The following is a 16,021-nucleotide window of genomic DNA, read 5'->3' as shown; positions in this document are numbered from 1 at the left end:
CTTTGGAAAACAGCTCTGAGCCTTTAGGAGTAGAATCACAAACAAGGAAGGATGTCAGACTTCCTTCCCTCAAGGATATTAATGAAAGGGTTGAGGTTTTAACTACAATCCAACAGCTTGACTGTCACTTTTAAAACTTGTGGCTGCTCTGCCTCTGGTATGTATGAGTGTTAGAGAGGAGCATGAATCTTCTTGAATATTCTTTGGACTGTGGGAGGAAACTGGAGCACCTGGAGGAAACCCACTTAGACATGGGGAGAATGTGCAAACTCCACACAGACTGTCACCTGAGGGTGGAATTGACCCCAGGTCCCTGATGCTGTGAGGCAGCAGTGCTAACCACTGAGCCACCATGCCGCCCCTAAATTGAAAAGGATTTTGCATGGGCATTTGAGAGTAATAAACCTGTAAGACTACAGCAATAGAACAAGGACGCTGCACGGACAAGACTGCTTCACAGTCAGCATGTAGCTTCCTTCTGTAGCGTCATGATACCATGGCTATCACATTCCTGATTGTCTGACTGTCCCATTACTGCTCAGTTTCTTCAAGGACGAGATCTCTGCTCCTGTCTGACTCTCACAACTTTACAATTATGAATACTTTTTCAGTGACATATTGCGAATAGAGCAATGGCATCAGTTACAAAATTAAAATATCTTGACCATTACCTAATTTGGCACAGTACAGTGATCCTGAGACCACAAGACACAGGAGCATAATTAGGCCATTTGGCCCATCAAGTCTGTTCCCATATGCAATCATGGTTGACGTTTCTCAACCCCATTCTCCTGCCTTCTCCCATAACCCTTGATCCCCTTGCTAATCAAGAACCTCTCTCTAACTTAAGGACCCTCAGTGATTTGGCCTCCAGTTTTCTGTGGCAATGAGTTCCACAGATTCAACACCATTTGGCTGCAGAAATTCCTCCTCATTTCATACTAAAGGGTCATACCTTTACCTTGAAGCTGTGCCCTCAGATCTTAGTCCCTCCTACGAGTAAAAGGATCTTCTCCACATCCATTCTATTGATCTGCTCATACTCTGTACATGTTTCTAATACAGTATTAAGATCTAGCACTGATAAAATACCAATGTATTAAGTGATGTCTTCTTTGGTAGTTCACTCTTGATGATGGCTTTGTGAGAAACATGACACCTGCACTTTTGTCATTACGCGCACTGATTAATCTTTCTAATTCCAGCACTTGGTCTTTATTTTAAACCTCAGATGTCTCAGTTTCTCCTTTTCTTGGTCTTATTATTGCTACTCTAAAAGGCAGCAAGTCTGTGCAGATTCAGGAAAAAAGATAGTGAAACATGAATTCAGTAAAAGTCTGGAAAAAAAAACTAGTCTAATGGCATCAATGTAACCACTGCTGATTGCCATGACAAAACCCACCCATGCTTCACTAATGTCCTTGGTGTTCTTACCTGGTCTGGCCTGCATGTGATCCAGATCCACAGCAAAGTGGTTGACTTTTAACCACTCTCTGGACAGTTAAGGAAAGGCAATAAATGCTGGCCTAGCCAGCAACACCCATATGTCACAAATGAATAGAAATCACTGCAGTCCATTTGGTATAGGTACACTGCGAGAGTTTCAGTATCTTTACCCAGTGACACTGAAAGAATGGTGACATATTTCCAAGTCAGGACGTTGAGTGGCTTGGAGGGGAAGTTGCAGGTGGTGGCGTTCCCACGTACTGGCAGACCTGGTGCTTCTAGATGACTGTGGTCATGAGTTTGGAAGGTGCTCTCTAAATGCATCTTGTAGATGGCACAAGCTGTCACTACTGTGTGATAATGGTGGAGTGTGAATATTTGTGGATGTGGTGCGAGTCAAGTAGGCTGTACAAAATGAAGTCAGCTTCTGAGTGTTGTTAGACGTGAACTCATCCAGGCAAGTAGGGAGTATTCCATCCACATGCCTGCATTGTGCCTTGTACGTGGTCAACAGCCTTTGGGGGTTCAGGAGGCGAGTTACTCACTGCACAATTCCTACCCTCTGATCTGCTTTTGTAGCCATAGCTTTTGTATGGCTAGTACAGTTGTTTCTGGTACATGGTAATCCCGGAGGCAATCTTTCCTCGAAACTGCTAAGCAGCCACTGGGAGGTTGAGCTGACTCTTTGGGTTCTGCTTCAAGAAGCCGCTACAACAGAAGCCGCTGCAACACATGGCCCTTGGAGGTCTGCGTAGCTGAAACATAAAAGGGAATTGCCACTCAGAATGTTGATAGTGGGAAAATCAGTGATAGTTCTGTCGCTGAATGTCAAGAGGTGATAATTAGGTTGTCTTGTTGGAGATGGCCATTGCCTGGCACTTCTGTGATGCAAATTTTACTTGCCACTTGCCTGGATATTGTCCAGGTCTTGCCGCATTTGTCCATAGACTGTTTCACTATCTAAGAAATTGTGAATTGTGCAACTATTAGCATACATTCTCACTTCAGACCTTATAATAGAAAGGTCAATGATGAATCTGCTGAAGATGAGTTGACTTCAGACACTATTGCAGGCATTCTACATTGTAGTGACCTGGAAGTGAGATGATGGACCTCCAAGCACCCCCACAACTCTGCTTTGTGCTGTATACGACTCCAGGGTTTTCCTCCTGATTCCCATTGACCCCATTTCTACTAGAGTTCCTTGATGTCATCATCACTGGCAATTGCTTACTAACGGGCATGATTGTCCACCTAGGAAATTCCTCATCACTGGTTAGGGATTCTGTGGGTTCTTGTGTGACTCATGAACTCAATCCTGCAAAGCTGCAACTACATATTTGGCAGGTGTTTCTGGATGTGGAATTGATCCCTGGCCTTGAGATTGGCAGCTTTCCTTTCTCTGGTTCCTTTTCCTTACTTCTTCTTGCTGACAGGTGTCCTCAAGGAATTGTGCCACTTCATATAGCAGGTTCCTCTAAGATGGTTTCTTACGAAAAAGGGTTTCACATTCATTAATATCTGTGTTCCATTTCTTGAGGGAAGTCTTCATGGAGTCTTTGAGATGCTTCCTTTGTTCTGCTCTTATTCAAGTGCCTTCCTTGAGCTGGGTGAAGATTTGCTTTTGCAGTCAGACCTCAGGCATCCTAAGCACATGGCTGGCCAGTGGTGTTGATTTTTGGTTATCATGGCGTCATTGCCTTCTTCAAGGACGCTGATGGTAGTACAACTGACCTCCTAGCTAATGCGGAGAATCCTTCTCAAACAGTGATGGTAGCTCATAGGCCTTGGCGTGGCAGCTATAGTGTAGTCCAAGTTTTGCAGCCATATAGATGAATCAGACAATGATCACCTTATGGACAAGAATCTTACCAGAACACATGCCACAGTTGTCAAACACTCCAAAAGCCACACTTGATAATGTACTGGGTCAAATGCTCCCTTGATTTCAAGGACAGAGACTCTCACCTCACCACTGGATTTCAACTCTTTTATCCATGTTTACACCAAAGCTATGATGAGGTCAGGTGAATGAACTTGGTGGAACCTGAATTGAGATTGTAAGCAGGTAAATGCTAAGCAAGTGCTGCATGACAGTGCTTTTGCTGATCCTCTCCAACACTTTATTGATGATCAAGGGCAATCTGATAGGAAAGTAATTAGTCTGGTTAGATTTGTCTTATGCGTGTACAGGACATACCTGGGCACTTTTTAAGTACATTTGTCAGGTGAATGCTAGTGTTGTAGATGTATCAAATAGCTTGATTAGAGACGAGGCAAATTCTGGAGCACAAATCTTCAGTACAGTAATATTGCTGGAACATTGTCAGGACCCATTGCCTTTACAATATCCAGTGCTTCAAGACATCTCTAGATATCATGGAAGGAATCAAATTGGCTGAAGACTGGTATCTATGATGCTGGGAACCAATGCTCCATCTCGCTACTCCAAGGGTCTGCATACACTGATCACAGTGCCAATGTTTTGATTACTTCAGGTTTAGAAGTCACTGTGATGCATGAACCTTGGAGATTTATGCAAAAGAAGTTAGAGGGAGTACAGCTGGAAACTTCTGGAAGGGGCTGAAATCAATCATCCTATCATCCAAGATGGTTGCAAATGTTTCAGTCTTATTTTGTTGTGCTGAGCTTTTTGAGAATAGGGATATTTGTCGAACTTCCACCTTTAGTGATTTTAACTGTCTGCCACCATTCATGACTGATCAGATTGTAGAATTGCTTTGTTTTATCACTTGCTTCTTATACACACGAGTATTTTGGTGTTGTAGCTTCATCAGATTGACATCTCATTTTTAGAAATGTCCAGTGCTGCTCCTGGCATATACTCATGTATTTTTTAATTGAAACAGGGTTGATCCCTTGGCTTGTTGGTAATGATAGGGAGGGATATGTTAGACCATGAAGTTGCAGGTTGTCTTGGAGTATGGTTCTGCTGCTGATAATGGCCCAGAGTGCCTCGTGGATGCCCAGTCTTGAGTTACGATCTCTCCTGCAGGACAGCAGAGGGAAATACATGATATCAAAATTTCTTTGATTGCTCCAAGCATACTTTAACCACTAAATGTACACTCAAAAAAAAAAAACCATGCAAGATCAGAAACAAAAGTGATCACATTTCATTCACTTTTTAGTCAGAGGGGATGACAACTTCTCCCCCCAAAATTAGTTTTAAAGGGCAAAGGTTAAAAAGAGAACATTTGTGCACTCTCAACCCTCCCAGATGTCCCTTTAAAATCTTTTCATTTATGGACTATTGATGTCCTGAATGTTTGGCCCAATTAGTATGATGGTAGAGGCACAGAACACAATTGACAATAACTTCAATGTGAAAACAGAACTTAGGCTCCACACAGACAGTCACTCTGACCTATACTGTCATAGACAGACGCCACTTTGTTGGAATTTCCATCTTGTTAGTTCCCTCACCACCTGCTACAGATCTGGTCCCAATTTAGGATTCAAGAGCTTGGTCAGGAGTGCTGCCACCGAGCTACTCTTATTGACGAACATTAAAGTCCCCCACCCAAAGTACACTATGTACTCTTGTCAACCTCATTAATTCCTCCAAGTTGTGTTTGATATAGGAGGGTAGTGGTTTCCTAGACCATGCTTGACCCGATGGATTTGTACCTCATTAAACCCAGAGTTATACTGAGGACTTCCAGAGCAACCCTGTGTACGACTGTGTGGCTGCTTCTGCTCAGTCTATCCAGTCAGTGAGTTGTGGCATACTCAGAAATGATAATGGTTGTGTACAGATGTCACGTGCAAGGTACAAATCCATTAGTAAGACTATGTCAGGTTGTTGCTCGACTTGTCTAAGAGACAGCCCTCCCAACTTTGGCACTAAACGTCAGATATTGGTAAGGTGGACTTTGCACAGTTGACAGAGCTGAGTTTTCTTCTGTCGCTTCCGGTGCTTAGGTTGATGCTAGGTTGGCCTTCCATTTTCATTCCTTCGAGATGTGTTGGCCATTTGATACAACTGAATGACTTGTTATGCCATTTCAAAGGGCAGTTAAGAATCAAACACCTCCACCTCTTCTGCCAAACTGTTGTGTCCTTCAGTCATAAACCCTTCAGAATTCAATTAAATGCTATAAACAGATTAAAATTCCCTGATCAACAGAGAAACTCCCCAGATTTTCTTGTCTATGCCTACAACTGTTATCCCTTATTCTTGGGACAGATTTTAGTAAATGTCAACTATATTCTCTCCAAAACCATCACATTCTTCTTAAAGTGTGGTGCCAGGAGTTGGGCAATGCTCTAGCAAGAGTGAAAGTAGTGCATTATATAGGATTTGCATAACCTCTTAGGTTTAGTATTACCCAGTGCCATTATAAAGCCTAGGATTCCACATGCTTTATTAATTGCCTTATTAACCAGTTCTATAGCCTTCAAAGATTTGTGCATGTACACCTTCAGATTTCTTTCTTCATACACCCCCTTCAAAAAAAAAAGTACCACTTAGCTTGCATTGTCTCTCCTTCCCACCAAGATGTAGTACCTTAAACCTCTCGTGTATTGAATTACATCTGCCACAAGCTCTCCATTTTCACCAGGTTGTCCATGTCTTCTTGATATCTATTACCATCCTCTTGGTTTTCAACACACTTCAAAATTACCACTGAATTTCAAAATTGTGCCTGTGCATTTAACTGCAAGTCACTACTGCATATCAAAAACTGCAGCCCCGGTAACGAACCTAGCGGAACTCCACTGTATACATCCCTAAAGTCCGAAAAGTGGACACAAATTCATCACAATTTTCTAAGTTGCTTTTATGTATATACAAAACTAAAAAATCTTGGGACACCGCTGATACTCAAAATATGAAATGGGAAGTTCATAAGATATCGGAGCAAAGTTAAGCCATTCGGCCCACCGAGTCTGCTCTGCCATTCGATCATGGCTAATATGTTTCTCAATCCTGTTCTCCTACCTCCTCCCCATAACCTTTGATCCCCTTACTAATCAAGAACCCACTTGTCTTAAATATACTTGATGACTTGGCCTTCAAAGCCCTCGCGGAAATGAGTTCCACAGATTATGTATACTCTGGCTGAAGAAATTCCTCATGTCAGTTCTAAAGGGTCATCTATTCTTTAAGGCTGTAGCCTGGGGTCCAGTCGCTCCTACTAGTGAAAACATCCCCACGCCCACTCTATTTAGGCCTCCCAGTAAGTTTCAATCAGATCCCTCCTTATCCTTCTAAACTCCATTGTGTACAGACCCAGAATCCTCAACAGCTCCTCATATGACAAGCCCTTCATCATCAGAATCCTTTTTGTAAATCCTACTGTCGTCTGCCAATCTGCCAATTCTCTATCCACGTCGGTTCCTTATCCCTAATGCCATGGGCTCTTATTTAGCAGCCATCAAGCAGCACCTTGTCAAAGGCTATTTGGAACCAGCCTTTTCTAAAAAAAATTAAGTAAGCTATCTTTAAGATACAACTAAACAATTTCTATTTGAGTAGAAAATCCCCCTCCATGCAAATAACACATAATGAAGGGTTCCAATACAACAGAGGGAAATACATTACATCAAAATTTCTTTAATGGTCCCAAATATACTTAAACAACTAAGTGTACACTCAAGAAAAAAAAAATTGAAGAAAATGCAAGATATGAAACAAAAATGATCACATCTAGAAATTCCATTCATTTTTTAAATCAGAGCAGATGTGAGTTTTTCCTCAAAAAATTATGCAGTTTTAAAGGGCAAAGGTTAAAAAGAGAAAAATTGTGTACTCTCAGCCCTCCCACAGAGGCTCCTTTAAAATATTTTTGTTCATCATGACCATCGATGTCCTGAATGTACAATGGGAAGGCAAGTCTTTGAACAATGAGAAAAACTGCTGGCACTCCAGGGAAGAATTACTGTTAGACATCGCGATATCCTCTCAAATTTCCAGTGACCTTCCCACACACCATTTCAGACCGGACCAAAATGAGCCGATCATGCTACACTTGTAGCACCAGAAAACTCTCCCACCCTCACTGGATGCTGCTTTATATCTTCCTTCCCTGAGAAAGGGGGTAGAGTGTGGTCAAAGCCTGGATACACTCGAGTGTCAAGTTCCAAATCCTTTGTTCTGAACTTCAGTTTTGCTGTTTCCCACTTGGCTGGATTGGCACTTGATCAGCAGAATTCCATGTGTACATTTATCTGTGTGAGACAGAACTGTTCTGACACCCTTTTCTGATTTTGGTGATATTTGCAGGTCACCAAATGCCATTGGGCAAGGCTAAAGGAGATCACCATTAGGATCCAAGCCTAGATTTCTTAGTCAAAGGCGCCAATTGTTCTTTTTCATCACCATCTTCCTCTTCTTCCTCTTCCTCTTCATCATCATCTGGGTAATCTACAAGGCCGATTAGACCGCCCTGCACAAGAAGAAAGAAATTTTACAACAGATAAATATACAGTGGGCAACATATTTCAAATGCTGACTAGTCAGAGTTAAGATTGAAAAATACTCTACAATAGTGAGACCAAACACATGTCCATAAGAATGACCCAGACCCTCCAGTTGCTTGCTGTTTCAATACACCATCTTGCTCTAACATAGATATTTCTGTCCAAGCCAGCTACAGGTGGAAGTTAGCATCTCATTTTCTGCTTAGGCACTTTACAGCCTTTAGGACTCGACACTGAGTTCAACAACTTCAGAATTGAGTCCTCCATTTTGATTACACTCCCTCCCCACCCATTGTTTGCTCTCAACAGAACTGACCTATTTCCTACTATTTACACGTCCCGTAACACCTATTCTTCACCTCTTTCTCTCCTCTAGCATCATGGCTGTTTGCTCTAACACTCTCAGTATCTGTTTCCCTTGCTCCTCACCTGTATCAATGGCATTAAAACTATCATTCTCCGGCCCCTTTAGTTCCAGCGAAGAATCATATCAGACTCAAAATGTTAACTTAATTATTCTCTCCAAAGATGCTGCCAAACCTGCTGAGTTTTTTTTATTTTAGATAGGAAGTAAATGGGACGCAACTGCTACTGCGCCTTCCAATGATCAAACATTGTTAGCAAACACCTAGGAGTATTTGCCTGAATTGGACAGTTGACAAGTGCCATGAATCAATTATAAAGGATAGAACTTCAAAATAAGAATGATTAATTTTACACTAATTTGGCAACACAGTTCTCCCAATGGTCTATTTGGTAAAGTTGGTGCATCTTACTGTACACTTCAGAAAATTCCAGGTAGCAACATTTTCTGTGCTGGATTAGCTAATCTCAGCTGAGTGGCAACGAAATGCAGCTCTGCATAGTGAATTTAAAAATCAAAGTTCTCGTTCCTGACCATTATTCAGTGATCCTATGTACGACTGCTCTTGGCGGGGTTACTCAGTTTTGCACAAAACAACTGGTATTAAAGACCTGAGATTGAACAATGATTTTGTAGCCAATATTTTATTTTGACAAAAGGAATGAAAAGTAAACTTGATTATGATATCATAGAATCATAGAATCCCTACAGTATGAGGGCAGGCCATTCAGCCCATCGAGTCCACACCAAACCTCTGAACAGCATCCCACCCCCTATCCTATTCCATTCCCTGCATTTCTCACCCTAGACACTGTGGGCAATTTAGCATGGCCAATCCTCCTAACATGTACATCTTTGGACTGTGGAAGGAAATTGGAGCACCCAGAGGAAACCCACGCAGACACTGGGAGAATGTGCAAACTCCACACAGTTGCCCAAGGCTGGAATCGAACCCGGGTCCCTGGCGCTGTGAGACAGCAGTGCTAACCACTGTGCCACCGTTCCACTCTAATGGATATGGTGGATAGTCAACATTAGGAGATAATCAGATGGAGAGGTCAGGCTGCAGCAATGATCTGAAATGGCCCCAGCGTCTTAAAGACTCACTTAACTCCAGTACAATACCTTGGTGGTAATAGCTGCCACATGAGGTGTGCTTTTGACTATTGTTCCGGGTGATCCTGGAGATCCCGGGGAACCTGGTGACCCAGGTGCGTTACTTGAGGCTGAGTGGCTGGTGAGGCTGGACTTGCTGCTTCCACTGCTGGAGAAGGAAAGCTTAAAGCTGGGACTTTGCCTCCCTGTCAGAGTGCTTTTCGTCAGGACCTCCTTTTCATCCCCGTCCTTCACTAAAAAACGGGAAGGTCACAATTTACTTCAAAAATATTTAAAATTGTACCTTACAGAAATCACCAGTTTAGCTTCAATACATGAAAAAAAGCTTCAGTGTAAATCAGAGTCATCTCTTCAAAACAGAAGTGACACATTCAACTACTAAATATACAGGAGAATTGAATGAACAAACTGTAAGATTAAGTCCTCAAATTAAAGTGCACTTAACCTTTTCTGTTATTAGACCTCCAGTATATTCCTCTTGTAACACTAAATTCATTGATAAAAACTAAGATTATGCAGTGAATGCCACTGTATTTTGTATAAAATGAATTTCACACAATATATGGAAGTGGGAAATGGAATGGAATATTAACAATAGAAAATCTTCTTCTAGCTCATGGATAAAGAAAAGGGAATAGGATTATGCAGTAGTCAACTAGCAATTGTGATGAGCAAGAGGGATTAAACAGCTTTCTGTTGTGTTGACTTTTATAAAAATGTCACTGAATTGCTAGCTGCAAGATCTAAATTGAAGCAAGACCAAAACTGCAGCTCCGCCACCATCCCAATCAATTAGATTCCTCCTAAATCCATACAAAATACACGAGCTAATAGCTTAAGTTCTAAACTAGGCCTAAAATTGGTTCAGTTACATAAATGTTTAATTTGACATATGAATAATTTCACACTCTCGAATTGTACTGTGATTTATATGTTATCAATTGCTCCTTTGTGTTATATTGCTAGTCATCCCTTTACTGAAGCTGGAAGCCGGATTCAATCTGCCTTCTGCAACTGTTTATTTGTGGTCCATAGTTCTGTACAAATTCCAGCCTGCTCTCTCCCCTTCCTGACCAACTCTCCTAGTGGGAAAAAGCAGCCCTTTTCTTTTTAAACCACACCCATCAAAATTAAAAAACAACAATTATCAAAGCACTAGCCGTTGAGGGCAGTACAAATAACAGGAAGTAAGGGAAAGAGGGGTGGAGGTAAATGAAAATGAAGTTGGAGATGGAGAAAACCAATTTAAACATTTGCTTCAATGTGCATCATCTGCTGTCTATCTCTGGAGCATATCCTGGCTGATTCATTTACAACATTGTCACTGTCCCACAGGTGTTCACTGTCACTGATGTGTGGTTCCGTAGTTGTTAGAAACACTCTGTTGCCAAAAAGTCAATATTCTTGCAAGAGTGAGGGTAAATGAGCTCCTCATCCTTCAGATGGGACATTACAGCCAAGACTAATTCTGTCATTTGGCATTTCCGTCATTTGATAATAGTCAAAGTGGGATTCTGGATCGATTTCTATCCCCACCTTTTGAGCCCAAGGATGCAGAAGCCAAATCTAACATTCTCCCCAGTCCACGTGGTGTCTTTTGCCCAACAGGCCATTGTGAAGCTGCCTTTTGAAGCGGTTTGTCAAGCAGATTTTTCACTTGTCAAAATGTGAATTCCCGTCTGCCACAAGTAGTAATAGGGCATCCACCATCATGAGAGAACTGACACTGGGGAAACTTTCTGTGCTAGAGAGCACTGCTCAACCTGAGAGCCACTTATTCCTGCAGTCAAGTAATAAAAAGAAGAATTTACACTTAATTGGCAGATTCCATACATTTTTTCCTCTCCATAAATTTGCCAAAATGGTCCATGATTTCGTCATCATTTTTTGACTTGTCAGTTGGTAGTAGCACTGGCTCCCCATCTTCCATTTCATCCTCATCGGTGTTAAACCACATCTCCTCCTCTTCCTCCAAGGTGCGGGCATCTCGTCTGTACCTGTTATTCCGCAAGATGGAGCGCATACTGTATTTCAGAGATAAAATAAAACATCAGAATGCTTTGCCATAGTGGGAATGGTAGTGGTTAAATCACTGGAATCGTAATCCAGATAACTGGAATTCAAATCTCACTATGGCAATAAGAATTTCAATTCAATAGGAGAAAAGATGCAAAGAAATACATTTCTTAGTAGATTAAGTGACCATTAAAATATCGGATTGTTGCAAAATCCCAAATGGTTCATTAATACGGAAGGAACTCCACCATCTTTATTCTGTTCACCTTATATTTGGCTCTTAAAGGTCAACAATGACAACCTCAAATACCCTCTGAAGTATGCACAAGATATTCAGTTGTGTAAAATCATCAGAAATACAGCCTGTCAATATTAGAGGGATAGAAAGGGAGAGGAGGGGGAAGAAGTGAGAGAAGGGGAAAGGACAGAAAAACCAGGCACACAAATGAGATAAAGACTACATACTCCCAAGTCTACTGGTCAAAACTGATCAACGAATAAAAATTCATGACGCATACCAATAGCACTTCTCAAATATGACAAATGCAAAGAGCTGTCATACAAAGATAAACACGATGTTCAGATTTAAAAGTAACAGCAGTGTATTGTCTATGGTCCCAGAAAAAACTAGCGGAAACAAGATAAGTTCACTTTACATATTTCACTTGCTTCAGTAGACTTTTATGACATCAAATCACACTTATATTTTCTAACCCTTCTTTCCCAAGCCAACAAAATGACAGACTGCCCTCCAGTTTTCCTTCCTTCATATAATGTTCTAAATTAAAAACTTGAATACTCTAACTGCAACCCCCTTCATACAAACTTTTTAACTTTTGCTAAAACCCATGCAATAAACTGTGGTTTTTTTACATCAAGTTCTTAAGGAAGAAAAATGATATTTATTGAAAATACCCACCTGTCAAGTTTTGGATTATCCTGCCTTTCCCTTTGCTGCTCATAACGCAGTTTCAGTCCTTTGAAGGTCTGCACATAATCCACATCTTCAAGTGCTTTCCAGTAATTTTCTATGACATGGGCTGTTAGCGATTTGATGTCTTCCTGTATGGAAAAACAAGACATTATGGTTCAGCTTTAAACAAAATTCTACGAGTGTCACTTATCAAGGCAACAGAATTAAGCATTTTTGCACATTAAAAATTCTCTCAATGTTAGGTCTCAACATGGAAATGTACTAAGTTGAACCTGGACAATGAGAGGCTCATATAAATTTATTATACATTCTTTTTGTGAAGTACTAACATCAGAAAATGCAAAGCCTAAGAAAGGCGGTGACAACCTTTCTTTTAATCTTTCAGAAGCTTACGGCTATGGTGTGTACATTTTCTCCTGTCACATTGTTAGTACTTGAGACTTCTTTTTCTCCAGTGTTACAGTAAGTAAATCAACCATAAACTAAACAGTCTCTGCAGAACTTGCTTTTAACAACGCGCAACCTGACGTTCACTCCTAAACCTTGGGTGGAAAGCATATCTAAGTAAACTACTCTCTCTCTGCATCTTGATGATCCACTACAAGATATATGACACTAAACTGCTGGAGACTCTCCATCCTACTTCTCTCCACTTCTGATTGTACAATGTGGCAGTGTGCTAAGACAAGGCTTTCATCAGAATGAGATCTCCACTTGCCTTTCACTGTAGTTGCTTTAATAATGTGTGAATAAGATGGGGATACTCAGAAAGCTGGAGAAGCTTTGCAGTCCCCTGCCTTCTATGGCATTATGACTAAAATTAGGTACAGCAGTATGAAGGACTGAAGCACACACCACCAACACTGCGGCATTGCCCATTCTACCCCAGTTCCCACCAATCAGCTACTTTCACCTGGCAGAAAGATAGCCATACTTACCACTCTGATGAACTCGAACATTTCAATGATGGCCGAATTTAACAAATTATACCGGGACCCGTTATTCAGAAATGCCTTCATCACAGCTTCAAACAGAAAGGCTTTCATTATGTAGCGATTGTAGAACTCATCTTTCAACCCAATTATCTTTCTCATGAAGCGAAGTGCACCTGAAATTAAAGTAAATACAGATTCAAGTATAAAATACCGTGCCTAAAAAAAAAGAACAGTTTAGAAAGAAGAGATTAATTTATTAAAAGAAAATCAGCCTGAAACTTACATAATGCCACAAAGGCATGCTTTGAGCCCATGAGTACAAGCACTCGCCGTAAAATGTCTTTGTTTATGATGTAGTTCTTGATATGGTAGGTATGGTGTTCCACGCAGAAGGTGAGCAATTCCAAAATTAAGGCCAAAAGCTGGGCTGTCTGAAAGTCATCTGAAGAGTAAAGCATGAATCTGGTTTGATCAATTTTTAAAGCAATGTTTTTTCCTAAAGGCTGTGTTGAGAAACAAGTTATAAGAGGTAAGCAGGAAAGTGGAGTTGAGGCCACAAGTGGACTAGCTGTGAACGTACTGAATGGCTGAGCAAGCTCAAGGTGCCAAATGACTAATTCCTGTTCCTAACTGCACCGTCTAAATTAATCGTCTTGAATTTTGATTTTCTGTCACATCTCAGTGTTTAAAACAAAACAGAGTGCTGTAATAAAGTCAAAAAGAAAATCTGACAAGATAACTTGACTATAACACACTGAAATAGAAATTATTGGTTTTGATAGCTGTAAACTGCAGGAGTTCAATCATAAGCTTATAATGCAGTAAGTGGCTTTACATACAAGCCAGTGATTTATTTTCCTTTAAGAAGTTCACATCTTAGGCAATGTTTTGAAAAAAGAATTTTTAACACTTTATGCTATCCTTTCTTGAAGGGAAAGGTAAACACAGGTTAACTGGTAATGCATGTCTTAACTGGTAATACATAGTGGGACGTGCAGTGTACAAAAGGTTTTGATATTGGTAGTGTTTACTGACACCCGCAATTGCGGACAACTACGCACATGTGCTAATTCGAGAACACGCATGCGCACAATTCCAAACACAGCATGTTATCATGTTGACTTGTGTGACTTCACACGCCAGTGCAACACTGCTCATGTGCAGGGAAGCACGTATACAAAATGGGTTTCAGTGGCAAGTAGCGAGGATGTGGAGTGGGGGGGTGGGTGGGGACAGAACAGTTGGGGTTGGGGGGAATTCCCAGAGATAACAAGGGAACAGGACCCAGGTGTTCATAGGCCCTCTCTCTGCCGTCCCTCTTCCTCCAGCTAACTCTCCCCTCCCCCAAAACCCCTTGAATGTGCATTTGTGACTTAAGGAGGTGCACGCACTGGTCAGCAAACCAATAAACAAAGTCATGAATGATTTGGATGTGGGGACCATTTGCGATAATCCAAATTTGTTTACAACACCAAACTGGATGGGAATGTAAGCTGCAAAGAGAATGCAAACAGGATTCAAGGCAACTTGGACAGTAACTGTATGGACTAGAACTTTCAGAATAAATATAATGTTAATAAGCGACAAGTTATTCACATTGGTAGAAACAGAAAAGCAGATTATTTCTTAATTGGAGAGGGGTTGGGAAGTATTGGTGTCCAGAAGTAGATAGTTGATCAGCTGTGATCTAATTGAATTGGGCAGATTCAAAGAGTTAAATGGCCTACTCCTGCGCCTACATTCCAACTACAAGTCCATAGGTGGTTGCAGAAAATACAAGGTTGCAATAACAAGGAAGTTATGAATTGTACAATATATACAGATTTTAAGCACTTTGATTGTACATCACACCAATGCTCTATATAGCTGTTCTTTGGATCAACCTAAATTAAATTTTACATAATTATCACATAGTGCTCTGCTTCGCAACAAAGATTCAATAAAAGAAACAGCCAGCTACTTTGTAGATTGCCATTTTCACTTTCTCTCACCACCTGTGGATTCAAGCACACTGAATCTGCTTTGAGGCAAGGACTACCTTCTCCAATGGTAGAAGGTACAATTGTGGCATTTTTTGTATTAGTACAAGGAATTCTCAGTGTCTTAATCACTATTCCTCCTTCAATAAAAATAGTCCAAAAATAGTCGCAATTGATTATTCATATTGAAACTAATGGAATCAGCTTCTGTGCAAAATAGTGGCCTCATTTGTCCATACCACCGTGGGCACTGTACATTAGAAAGTACTTCAAAGTAATTAGAAGCTCGAATTGTTATCAATTTTCCAGAGTCATTGTACAGAAATCCCCGCTAACACCATACTGAAATGAAGGAGACTGTACACAGTTATATGCTGAGACACAACATCAGGCTCTTTTGCAATCTTGTATCACACTTTCTTTGTGCCAACATTAATTCATTCAATACCACATCTATCTAGAATTGTGTACAGCTTTGGTCACTCTGTTACAGGATAGACATAGTTAAACCGGTAAATGTGCAAAGAAGATTTACGAGGATGTTGCCAGATCTAGTAGGCCTGAGTTATAGGAAGAGGTTGGCTAGGAGAGGACTTTATTCCTTGAAACGGAAGAGAATGAGGGGTGACCTTATTGAAGTGTATAAAATCATGCAGGGCAATAGATAGGATGAATGTATATAGTCTTTTACCCACGGATGGGGAATGAGCTGCCGGAGAAAGTGGTTGAGGCAGGTACAATAGCAACACTTAAAAAACATTTGGATAGGTACATGGATGAGAAG

The 16,021-nt window shown here is 40.9% G+C and overlaps 1 protein-coding gene across 3 annotated transcripts in view; it reads right to left on the bottom strand.

Annotated features, from left to right (window-relative positions):
* Nucleotides 1-7,007: 7,007 nt before the first annotated feature.
* smek1 (SMEK homolog 1, suppressor of mek1 (Dictyostelium)) overlaps nucleotides 7,008-16,021 on the bottom strand; it is a 101,898-nt gene continuing 92,884 nt past the window's right edge. For 2 of the 3 annotated variants that reach the window (XM_020509971.2, XM_020509972.2), the window contains exons 10-15: nucleotides 13,542-13,700; nucleotides 13,262-13,431; nucleotides 12,309-12,451; nucleotides 11,207-11,397; nucleotides 9,383-9,606; nucleotides 7,008-7,859 (exon numbers count right to left, since the gene is read on the bottom strand). In XM_020509971.2, coding sequence (XP_020365560.1) covers nucleotides 7,737-7,859; nucleotides 9,383-9,606; nucleotides 11,207-11,397; nucleotides 12,309-12,451; nucleotides 13,262-13,431; nucleotides 13,542-13,700 — 1,010 coding nt within the window. In that variant the 3' untranslated portion in view covers nucleotides 7,008-7,736. Of the gene's footprint in view, nucleotides 7,860-9,382; nucleotides 9,607-11,184; nucleotides 11,398-12,308; nucleotides 12,452-13,261; nucleotides 13,432-13,541; nucleotides 13,701-16,021 lie in introns of those variants that run through there. The other variant, XM_020509973.2, reaches the window with a different exon arrangement.

This window comes from Rhincodon typus, chromosome 8, assembly GCF_021869965.1.
Source record: "Rhincodon typus isolate 14 chromosome 8, sRhiTyp1.1, whole genome shotgun sequence".
Classification (NCBI taxonomy): domain Eukaryota; kingdom Metazoa; phylum Chordata; class Chondrichthyes; order Orectolobiformes; family Rhincodontidae; genus Rhincodon; species Rhincodon typus.
This window is presented reverse-complemented; position numbering and strand designations above follow the sequence as displayed.